This window comes from Lissotriton vulgaris, chromosome 2_1 (genome assembly GCF_964263255.1).
Source record: "Lissotriton vulgaris chromosome 2_1, aLisVul1.2, whole genome shotgun sequence".
In the NCBI taxonomy this organism is placed as follows: domain Eukaryota; kingdom Metazoa; phylum Chordata; class Amphibia; order Caudata; family Salamandridae; genus Lissotriton; species Lissotriton vulgaris.
This window is the reverse complement of record NC_141687.1, coordinates 1,679,912,217-1,679,924,268: the sequence shown is the minus strand read 5'-3', so window position 1 is coordinate 1,679,924,268 and position 12,052 is coordinate 1,679,912,217. Positions and strand designations below refer to the sequence as shown.

The window sequence follows — 12,052 nt, the reverse complement described above, 5'->3', positions numbered from 1 at the left end:
TCAGAGTAACAACATATTATTCTCGCATGAATCAAAACATTCTACTACGCTCAAAGCTAAAGCAACAGCTATGTGTCATGTGCAAAAGCAGCAGAAAGGTAAAATGGGGTTTAAACTCCTAAAAAGCTCATGATAACTTAACACAGCATACAGGCTATATATATCGATATGACACAATAAACTAACTGAAATGTGTATAAAAGGCTGAGCAGCGGAGAAGTTGTTAGAGCACCTCCAGACGTTAGCCCCGGTGTCTGATGCGATGTGTTCTCCTCTAGAGAAATAAACCTGTTCTTCGTCTTCCAATTTCCTTCGCCTGCCTCATTATTTGATCGCTAATCTTAAGGTGAATTAGAGGTGGTTTGCACCAAGCGGCATCAAAAGTCTTGGGAGTCTCGCTGCTTTTCATCACTGGTTCCCCAGTTCCAAATTCAGCAGCTCCGACCGTAGTGCCACATCCACTCCCCCACTGAACACCATACTGCCCCACTGAGAGAAACTCGCACTGCCTTCAACTACAACCCAATTGTGCCCCGCTATAACCACCTGGATGTGGCTCAATTTAAATTACGCCTTAGACAAGAGCAAAATGCTGCCTACAAAAAAAAAGTAACAACATCCTGGAAAAAGCAAACACTCATAGTTAATGCACAATTAAGTAACGCATGTGAAATGTAAGCAGGAACAACATTGTTACCTTAATGCTTTTAAACCCACTATTCAGAAATCTGTGAATGCTTTCACCTGAAAAGTTAAGGACATGACTACAGAGCCCTGAATGGACCCATTTCAATGTCCAGTGTTTATATCCTTACAAAACGTAAGCAGTATAATAAAAAGACCACATCCCTGAACACAGAACCGCAGTACACATTTTGTTTTCCAATCCACGCATTGCAGGATTAGTGCACTAGTTCCCTGCCCGGAGAAAACAATGCTGTTTAAAGAAAGACAAAAAAACAAAAGTAGCGCTTCACTAGCAAACTCTGTAAAGTGGTGCGAATGTGTTTGTGTGTGAATACAATCTGGCCACTTTGTTACACAGTGTCTTGCTTTATTTAGTTAGTTATTTATTTTTCATACTTTTAATCTTTTATTCCCGAGGTTGCACTTTGTGAATAGAAAAAAGTAAGGTTTTTTTTTGTTGCATCCATTTCACTGGGCTCAGTGTTCCTGCAGCATTAGCTTAAATGTCTCCCATCTTTTTCTGCCGTGTGGGTTTAAGCAGACCCTTCGTTGACTTCGTCTTGTGAGTGGGGCACAGAAAGAGCTGCGTCATAAGCAGGGCCCAACCCGTACTTCGGGTTTTCCCCGGCCCCTCTTTATTCCGACCAAGCCTTGCAGAGTGGGCAGCAGCGGCAGCGCAGAGACTGTGGTTAGGTTGAAGCAGCCTGGAGTCAGGACAAAAGGCCCGGAGTAGGGCCAGAGGTGAGTGCCTGGATGGGTCCCCTTCTAACCCCCTCTTCTGCCTTCTCCGCAGGTGCCCCGGTGCTCAGCTGGGCGACTTATTGACCGTCGTGAAGAACGGCATCAACACGGAGGCTCGATTTAAGATTGATGCATTCCTGATCATGGGCACGGACAGCGTCTACCTGCACGCTGTGGTGGAGATCTGCACAAGAAACCCCTGTAACCAGGTAAGGACCCGTGACTGAGGCGTGAGCCGCGCTGCATCCCTCGCTCCATGCGCCTTCAGGCAGTGGAAAGGAAGATGGTGGTAAGAATGGCAAATAGGAAGAGCGTGGTTTCGAACAACCAAATTGGGGGGTGGGGGATTGGTCAGGGTCAGTGCAGTTTAATCGAGGACTCCCATCCTAAGGGGTGCAGTGCTGATGTAGGGGCATTCACATAACAGTCACTCATAAACCTCCTTCTCTGACACTTACACCTCCCCTTGCTTCTGGGCACAACTAGGGTGACCAACCGTCCGTAAATTTCACGGACAGTCCGTAAATTGGATCTCACGTCCTTTGTCCGTGAGAGTCCTTTTAACGGACGCAGTTTGTCCGTAATTCTGGCCTTGTGGGGAGCAGCACTGCTCCCTGCGAGAAGCCTCAGGCCCCTGATGGGGCGCCTCGAACTCTTCCTCGAGGATAAGAGCAGCCCACCCCGCCCATTGTCATTCTGTCTGCGGCGGATTGCCACATACAGAATGACAATGGGCCAGTTTAACTAAGCTGTTACACCCTGCTCTCTTTAGCTGTCCTTTTGCCCCCTTTGGTCTGCCCTGGTCTTCTTCCTGTGAGTGTCGTGATTACGGTCATTAGGCACATGCTGTGAAGACTGCCCTTGAGCAATCTGTTAAATGCCCAGTGTTTCACACCAGTTGACTCAGGCTTGCCAGGGCAGCAGGAACAGCGCTGATCAAATAATTTGACAAACCTTGCTCCCGCACAATTGGTGCCTGCTGCAGATTCCCCAGGTCACCCACGTCCAGATTTGCCTCCAACACGCTTTCTCGATCCCAAAACTGCAGTTCTTTCCTTTGAAGATTATGCGCTCATGTTTTTAGCTTTAATAACTTTATAATCAACTGAAACCATCTTAAGCCTGATGTGATCTGTGGCCTCATGGTAATTTTTTAAGAGATGTTAATTCATACTTCCCTGCCCCTCCAAACTGGTCCGCACTTTCGATCTGTAAACAGACCCCGTGCTCACCAGTTTCAATACACAGATGTTTTATAATTAATCTATCAATGGCTCGTAGTTAATAAACCCTGATGACGGATGCTCCCTAACTTTCTTGAAGTGTATTGTCTTAAAGGCAATTGAAAGCTTTGGGGAGAAGTTGGTGCTTCTGCGGGACGATGTGGTTGGTAAACACCTTTGTTGGACTTGGCTGTCTCTTGCACGTTAAATGATGTGTTAGTTTTAGGTTTGGCCCAACTCCTGCTTTCTCAAAGGTTTATCATAAACATGAATTTATACATAGTGAGTGAAACCATAGCGGTTCTGTCTCTTCACAGCAAGTGACAAATCATATGTGCACAACAGCCCAAAAAGGGGTGACCTTCAGTGCCTGGGCTTTGCACCTGGGCTGCTAGGCAACACCTTTATTTTACTTTTTAATATGTTTGCTATTTTTTCCACATTGCATATGCTTGCAGAAGAAATAAATAACATTAGAACATTGGAATGTGGAGCATACATGAGTGAAAGGGAGGTTGGAGAGCTGGAAGAAAGAATGGATGGATGAGTGAAAAGTTGATGGATTAGTAAGTGGAAGGATGGATGGGTGGGTGAAAGGGTAAATGGTTGGATGGATGAGCGAATGGATGGATTGGTGGACAAGTGGATGCATGAGCGAGTAAAATGAAGAATAGAAAAAAGGATGGATGGATGAGTGAAAGGGTGGATGGATGAGAGAAAGGATGGATGAGTGATAGGGTCAATGGATTGATTTATGAGTGGGTGGATAGGTGAAGGGAGGATGGAAGGATGACTGGCTAAGTGAAAGGGGAATGGAGCGAGAAAGGGAGGATAGAGGGATGGATGAGTTAAAGCATGGATGAATGATTGGCAGAATGGATGGGGGAATGGGTGTCTGGATGAGTGAAAGGATGAATGTAAAGATGCATGTGTGAAAGAATGCATACATGAGTGAAAGGGAGGATGAGAACTGGGAGAAAGGATGGATGGATGAGTGTAAAGTTGAATGGGTATATGGATGAGTGACTGGGTGATGGATAAGTAAGTCTTTCACCATTCATTATGCCCTTCCTTGTAAGTGAAAGGATGGCTGAAAGGGTAAATGGGTGGATGGATGAGTGAGTGGATGGATGGAAGAGTGGAAGGATGAGTGAAAGGTTGGCTTGGATGAAAGGGTAAATGGCTGGATGGATGAGTGGATGGATGGGTGGAAAAGTGGATGGATGAGTGAAAGGATAGATTGGGTGAAAGGGTGGATGGATGATAGATAGATGAGTGAAAGGGTGGATGGAGGGATGGATGAGTGAAATGATGGATGGAGGGATGGATGAGTCAGTATTAGCAGCGCTCATAAATGCCAGATCACTTCCCAAACACAAGCTAGAAATTGCCGACTTGATTGACACGTATAAACTGGATCTTCTATTCATCACAGAGACATGGGGGGACGAAGCCTCCGGCCCAGACTTTAGAGCTGCCACCCCAATCAACTACAATGTATGCAGACTAGACAGACCTATAAAAAAAGGTGGAGGAATAGCAATAATCTACAAAGACCGGTTCAAATTTACAAAGGCACAATCTAACTGTCCTGAGTATGAGGCTCTCCTCTTTACATTAGGCCTCTCGGCCAAATCATCGTTTAAAGGCATGTTAATGTATCGCCCTCCTGGGTCGAGATCTAAGTTTCTAGCCAACATAGGCAATATGATTGAAGCAGCCGCAGGCTCCCCATACTTCACCATACTAGGTGACTTTAATTTTCACCTAGAAGCCTTCAACGACCCTGATACAACGCAGCTAACTACGGACTTAGCAGCTGCCGGCTTGCTGCAAATGATCAAATCACCCACGCACCAAGCAGGCCACACTCTAGATGGTCTATTCACTAACAACCCCCATATAGACGTTACCCAAGTAATCCCCCTGATCTGGACAGACCACACAGCGATCTGTTTCTCTATTGAAATCAACCCCACCAAACCCTCTCCTACTTCCTCCTCTCAATCCTCCTACAGAGACTGGAAACACATTAATCTAGCTCAGTTAACAGAGATGATGCAAGAAAGTCATATTCCTAACGAGCAGGACCCCACTTTGGCGTCCTCCAATTACTTGGCAAACTTAAACACGGCTTGCAACAAACTAGCCATGATCAAAACCTCCCACCGCAACAGGAAAATGCCATCAGCTCAGTGGTTTACGGAGCCCCTACGAATCCAGAGACAGTATTGCAGGAACCTTGAAAGGCAGTGGTGCCGCCACTACAGCCCTGCAGACAAAATGACCTACAAAAACGCCCTTTCCATCTACAAAAGACTTATAAACTCAGAAAAAAGTCGCTATTATACTGCACAAATTAACCAGGTGAAAAACTCGGTAGGAGAATTATTTCAGGTGGTCACCCATCTGTCCAATCCCCGTGCCCCGCGCCTAGAAGGCTCACAGTCTCTATCAGACGCTTTGGCCAGCTTCTTTGAGGATAAGGTTAGCTCCATTTTCCTGACCTTCTCTCATTCCTCCTCTCCCCCAACCCCCGTGTCACTTCCCATCAGCAACCATCCCATCTTTTCATCTTTCAATACGACCAACCAGGAACATATTCAACATCTGGTAGCCAGCACCAAATCCGGATCCCCCCTAGACCCATGCCCCCCAGCTATCTTGAATCTCATCCCAGAAGCTGTCTCTCCCGCGTTATCCACTATCTGCAACGCCATGTTTTTAACAGGCATCTATCCATCGGTCCGGAAGGAGGCTATCATTAAGCCACTTCTAAAAAAGCCAACTTTGGATCCTCTTCTCCCTGCCAGCTATAGACCTATTGCCTGTCTCCCCTTTCCGGGCAAGATTTTCGAAAAAGTAATAAACACCCAACTTTCGAAATTCATTAATGACAACGACCTTCTCGATGACACCCAGTTCGGTTTCAGACAGGGGCACGGAACGGAGACAGCACTCCTTAAAGCTGCAGATGAAATCAGAGCAACGATGGACAAGGGAGGAGCGGCGGTCCTAATACTTCTGGACCTCTCCGCTGCATTTGACACGGTCGATCATGTCACTCTGATCGACCGTGTCTCAGCTTTAGGAATAAGAGGCAAGGCCAAAGACCTTATTGCTTCATTTTTGGCCAACCGCCCCCAGACAGTCAAGATGGGTAATTTCACCTCCCAGACCTTCTCCCTCCCCTGCGGAGTTCCACAGGGCTCCTCGCTAAGTCCGACGCTTTTTAATATCTATGTATCGGACTTAGCGAGGGTGATAAAATCACACGGAATTGCCCTCACAACGTACGCCGACGATACCCAATTAGTATTATCGGTGCACAATAACGGAACATCTGTCGCCGCCAACTTCCAAGAGGGGATGAAGGCGATAAGCTCCTGGATGTCATCAAACTGCCTCAAACTAAACTCCAATAAAACGGAGGTGATGACATTCGGGAACTTGCAGCCGGCCTGGTCCCCTCAGTGGTGGCCATCCCAGTTGGGTGCCCCCCTCCCCCAACCGGTAGTCAAGGTGCGAAATTTGGGAGTCACATTCGACAACAAATTGACTTTCCTCCATCACGCCAACGCTGTGGTATCCTCTGCTTTCTACATCCTAAAAAGAATAAAAAAACTACTCCCCTATTTACCGCAGTCTGCGGGCAAAACATTGATCAGTACCTTAGTGTTCTTAAGAACTGATTACTGTAACTCCCTTCTTTTGAACGCGCAAGAAAAGGTACTAAATATACTCCAGACAGTGCAAAATGCCGCGGCCAGAATCCTATTATCCATCCCCAAATTCACCTCAACCTCCCCTTACATCAAAAAGCTACACTGGCTCCCTATCAGGAGCCTAATTAAATTTAAGGCTCTTTGTATAGCCTACAAAACTCTGAACAATCCCGGACCACAGTTCCTAAAAAAAGCCCTATGTCCAGTGGAACATCTTAGAACATTACGATCGTCCTCAGCCCACCTGCTGAAAGTTCCACGAACAAGAAAGACCAACTGGGGAGACAGATGCTTCACCATCGCAACTGCCAAATTGTGGAACACACTACCACTCCACATTAAAACTGCCCCTACGCTACTAAAATTCAGAAAGAGCCTCAAAACTTGGTTGTTTTCATCCTAATTTCCCCTCGCAAGAAGTGAGTTCTGTAACGATAGCGCCGAGACACCCGTACGGGTATTTGTGCGCTCTAAAAATTGCATAAAATAAATAAATAAATGAGTGAAATGATGGATGGAAGGATAGATGATGGATACGTTTGCAAATGTTTGAAAATGTTTGGATATGGATGGGCACACAGATGGAAGGACAGATTGAATGGTGAAATACTGCATTATGGATGAAAGAATTAATAGATGACATAATGTAAATTTGAAATGGTGGATATCAGGAGTTAGATGGAAGGATGAATGGCTAGATCCTTGGACAAGAGAGCTCTTCTGGGGAGGGCTGTGATGACTTATTTGCTTTCTTGGTGCCATGGGAGCTTTAGTTCAAAGTGGGAGGTATTTTAATTTTCTGACTACTCCCTTGCTTATATGTTACTATTCAGTATTTGCTCTGTGCTTATGTGTGGGATCTATACATCATACATATCACATTTTGAGTGACACCCAACTGCTACTTGAATGTTACACTAATAATTGTAAATGTTTGCATGTTTTGTTTTAGGGAAAGCCTCATAGTGCCATGAGCTGTGCTTGAGATATATATTGTGCTTGTAGCAAAAGGCAAAGCGTCAAAAATAAACGATGTAATAGTGTATCGACAGTGCCTTCTTTAAGAAAGCTGCAGGGAAAAGCACCTTTGTGACTTGGTCAGCTAATGCAACTCTCTGGAAGCCTACATAAGCAAAGTCAAATTCCATATTTTAATTTCCACTTGCTGAAACACCCATAATGCGTTCCCTATAGCGGGTTCATCACAGCAATCCTCCCTTTAGTTGGACTATGCGTGCCGCATTACATCTTACAATGGCACTCAGATATGAGATGCTAGGAACAGAGACTATCCAGGCAGATCTTCCTGACCACTTCTCTCACCAAAAATGCCTGCTCAGGACCTGGAGTTGTAATCAAAATATCGGACTGGACAACCCAGTGCAGTAACCATATAAATAGATTACTATCATATGAAGTACAACAAAAAAACAGCACAGTTGCTCAAAGCTGCAACCATACCGAACAACCATAAAGTGCACGATTGTCTCAACCTAATCTAAACGTATTTTGACATGTACTTAAATGGTTGTCTATTTACTCACTTTTATACTATTGTGCAACTTCCTCTGATGTGTCTGTAATTTTGACCTTGTGTCCTGAATTTCTGTCCTGAGTTTTGACACTTTGGCCTGAATTTTTACACTTACCGTCCTGAATTTGCACCCATGCCAGTTGGTCACCCTAGGCACAACTCCTCTTATATACCTGGGCACAGTCGAACAGGAAACCACGCCAGATACCACAACACACCTCCTTGCCCAGCAACTTCGTTCTGTTAAGTGTTCAAGCCATCCCACAGGATAACTGATGCACCCACAGCAGTTCCTGACCAACCTCAACACTCCTACCTATCTGTAGCATGTGCTCCCTAAACACAGACAAATGAGCGCCATCTTTTCTCTGGTGATAGCCCGTTGATAGGCGCGCTGTGCTCCACTGATATCTGATCCAAAGGTTTGTGCTGCCCTCCACTGATGCACTGATGTCGGATTCATAGCCATGTGCTCTCCTCTGTTAGTGCTTTTGTGCTATTCTTACGCTGTGACCATTGATGGGTCTCTTTGTGCTGTCCTCTTTTGATGGCGGATTGGTAAGCATGTGTTGTACTTCATTGATGGATTGATGGGTGCTGTTAACCACCTGCATTGGTTGATTGATAATCATCTGCTGTCCTGCACTGATGAGTATTAGACAGCCGTGTGCTAGCCTGATAGGTATGTGTGGTCCTCTCCTAATGTAATGATGGCTGGTGGATGGCTGCGTAATCCTCCGAATTAATGGCTGACTGGCAAGCTTATTTTGCATTCCCTTCACGGTGTAAGTGTGAATGGCAGGCATTGGTGGTGTATTAATAGGCTGTCTTCCTCTGTTGGTGGTTAATTGTACGATCCTCCTTTGGTCACTGATTGATAGTTCTGTATCATTATCCAGTGGAGAGAATGCTGCTGTTTAATTCCCTCTTTTGCTTTGCAGACCTGCGGCAGTAGCAGCAGCCGCTGAATCAGGACAAGTTCAGTCTTAATGTCTGGTGGACTTTTCAGCGAGGTGTGTAACATTATTTTCCTAATGATCGTGTTTTCACAGCGTGAATGACAACTATAGTGGAAGCTATCCAAAACAGCATACCTTTTGATTGGTTTCTTTTTGTTTCAATAAATGCAAGCATTAAAAAAATAATACAATTAACCTACCTTTTTATTGGTTTCTTTTTGTTTCAATAAATGCAAACATTAAAAAATAATACAATTAACCTACTGATCCGCAATGACTGATGTATGTGATGTAAATAAGTAATTTAACCTACGGTCCGGCTGTGGTGCATGTTAGCTTCCTTCATTGACTGTAACATATTGGTGTTTACTTATGAAGAATCCATACCGCTGTTGGAGACTCACCGTCAGGACCCGATTTAGGTGAAGGTGGTAACGTGACTTTCATCTAAAAATGGTGATGTCCACCCCACGATTCTCTGTTTTCTCTGGCATCCCATAGCCTCCTTTTGAGCATGGGTGGAAAGAGTGTTCCTGGTGGGGGTCCACCACTGGCTACACAATGGGGAACACTGATGCTGTGCACATGCTGCCACCTGCAATGGTATCAGATCCCCCTTCCGAAGTGTGGCCGCTGCCTAAGTACTATTTCCAGTGCTGGTCCTTGTGGGTAAGACAGCCTCGTAAACCATGGTGATCTTGCACAGAAAAGTTTCAAGTTGTCCTTGCTATATGAGGAGAAGACTCCTATATTACATGGACATATTTTTAAGTGGGTATTGAAAATATACCACAGGTATTTATGGGTGCTATATTTCTAGTTTACCACATTTGTGACAGCAGTCCCACAATACCGCCAAGGACTGTTGGGCCTGCTGATCGGGGCTTTCTCCCAAGCGTGGCTCACTGGCTCTCACCCTGTCATCTGGAGCACTGTAGAGGAAAAGCATGTATCCGCATTCTGGGAATCTCAAAATATGAGACACGATTTACACAGGTACGGCAGATCAACTTCCTCCCGGGCATTTGTATGCCATTTACCAAATATTATAACATGCCCTTTGTATGCTGTTGCAGCATGTTGGCATGGAAAATAATGACCATATGTCATTAAACATATGTCACAACATCGCAAAAACCTTTGCTCCCTGATGACATCGCAGCAAGCTACACCAAGTGGTCTTTGGTGGCCAAAAATCGACGGACTAATGTACTTTTTTTATTTCTTGGTAACATTTTTGGACTTTCGTATGGTAATTTCTTTTTATCGATGTGAGGCTCAAATCACAAGCTACTCAAAGTATCAAAATGTAAAATCAAAATGTATTCTAACGTTTTTGTAGTCAGACTGGTGTGAATTGAGGGAGCCTGGGTAGCAGCTGTTAATACGGGATTGCTCGCAGCGCTAGGGCTGTGCTTGTAGCTAGACGGTTCACGGGCGTGGGGTCGCCATCCTAATGGCACTGTATGGGAGTAAAGTGGTGACAAGAAAATCAGTCAAATGCGCGTACGTCTTCTTCATGTTTGTTTCGAGTTCCTTGTTGGATACACGTGCATCAGGAGGGAAGCCATATTTCTGGGTGTTGTGGATCCAATAATGAAACAAAGGTCTTAGGAAAAGGGTTTCTCAAAGCCCAGCCAGTGTTCGTTTGTTGTGAAGCCTTCTTACACTGGAGAGGCTGTGTTGTGTCTAAGCACCAAATGCAGGGAGCAGCCAAGACTACATGGGTTCCTACCAGAGGAGCAAATGTTATCCAAGTGAAACATATTCAATGTAGTGAACCAGATTTCTGCTATAAACTGCTTTCTATGAATGTTGGAATCTGGAGAGTAGACAATATCATTCACTGTGTGCCACTCGCATCTCCTTCTGGTTGTTATATTGCGTTGTCATTCCTGGTACAGAAGGAATAAGTTACAGGCAGGGCAATACATTAACCAGGCCTCTAATAACTAGGGATGTTAGAAGTTGCAAAGGCTGATGGTTCACAACTGAAGTTTATAAATAATGCTCACCAGATATGATAATTAAGAAGCTTACAAATTAAAAAAGTGAAGTCATTAAAAAAGAAGATATGGTGCAGCAGAAGACCTTTCCCCTTTGCAGCGCAAAGCCACATGCGACAGGCGATGATGACATGGCTAAGAGGCTGTTTTTGTGTTTGACAGCGAGGAAACACTATGGCCTCCCAAAAACTTTACAATGTCATGGAGGAAACACCTTTGCAATTTGGAATGCCGTCTAGCACCACCAAAGCAGCTTATCTTTGCAGGACTGCACAGTTGGGACCATTCGTGGACTCGGAGACCCCTCCTTTCTGCATCATATGAGTAGATCTGGCCGGAATTTCGATTGCAGCTGAGTAATCAGAGTAATAGTGGTAATTCTTCTTTACTCTTTGATGTGGAGTTACCAATAATTACACAATTACAAATCATCACATAGTTTGCAAGAGAAAATGTTTACTTCAGGAACACATTTAGCTATCACAGGAGACAGCTCATGCTTGCTATTTGTGTTCTGCTGCACTTAGCATTGTTTCTTAACACGAAATGCACTCTTGCACCCATTTCGGATGCAAGAGTGCATTGTGCAATTAGATAATAGAAATACATTTCAGGAGAAAGTTGGGGGAAATTTCTACATCAATAGCACATTTGGGGCCAGATGTAGGTCGGTCGGTAACAACCGAAAATCGGTATTTTCGGCCGTTACAGATCGGTAAATAGGTGTTCGCTATGTAGGGGGCATTATTTTATCGAATCGGTAAAATTACCGATTCGGTAATTTTACCGATTCGGTAAAATAAAAAATCAGTAAACTTACCGAATGTGAGCCAGCCAGATGTAGGTGGGACTCTTCAGAGTCCCAAAGGCCTTACCGAATCGGTATTTTACCATCAAATCCAATTTGATGGTAAAATACCAATTCCGGTGTGCATGCACATGTTTGCATGCACACCTATGCCATGTGACAGGCAGACCTGCCCTTAGGGCATGTATGCCTGCCACATGGCACCTGAGCCTGTTTTGTGGGTGCCAGAGGGTGTCAAAGTGACACCCCCTACACCCTTGTGAAATTCGGTATTTACTGATTCGGTAAATACCGAATCGGTAATGCCCATTCATTCCTATGGGCTTCAAAGCCCATAGGAATGAATGGTCATTACTGATTCGGTATTTA

At 44.8% G+C, this 12,052-nt stretch overlaps 1 protein-coding gene across 1 annotated transcript in view; it reads left to right on the top strand.

Moving 5' to 3' along the window:
- Positions 1–9,045, top strand: part of LOC147733082 (uromodulin-like) — an 82,776-nt gene extending 73,731 nt beyond the window's left edge. The window contains exons 4-5 of the mRNA XM_086958922.1: positions 1,481–1,637; positions 8,852–9,045. Coding sequence (XP_086815048.1) covers positions 1,481–1,637; positions 8,852–8,878 — 184 coding nt within the window. The 3' untranslated portion in view covers positions 8,879–9,045. The remainder of the gene's footprint in view (positions 1–1,480; positions 1,638–8,851) is intronic.
- The last annotated feature ends 3,007 nt before the right edge of the window (positions 9,046–12,052 follow it).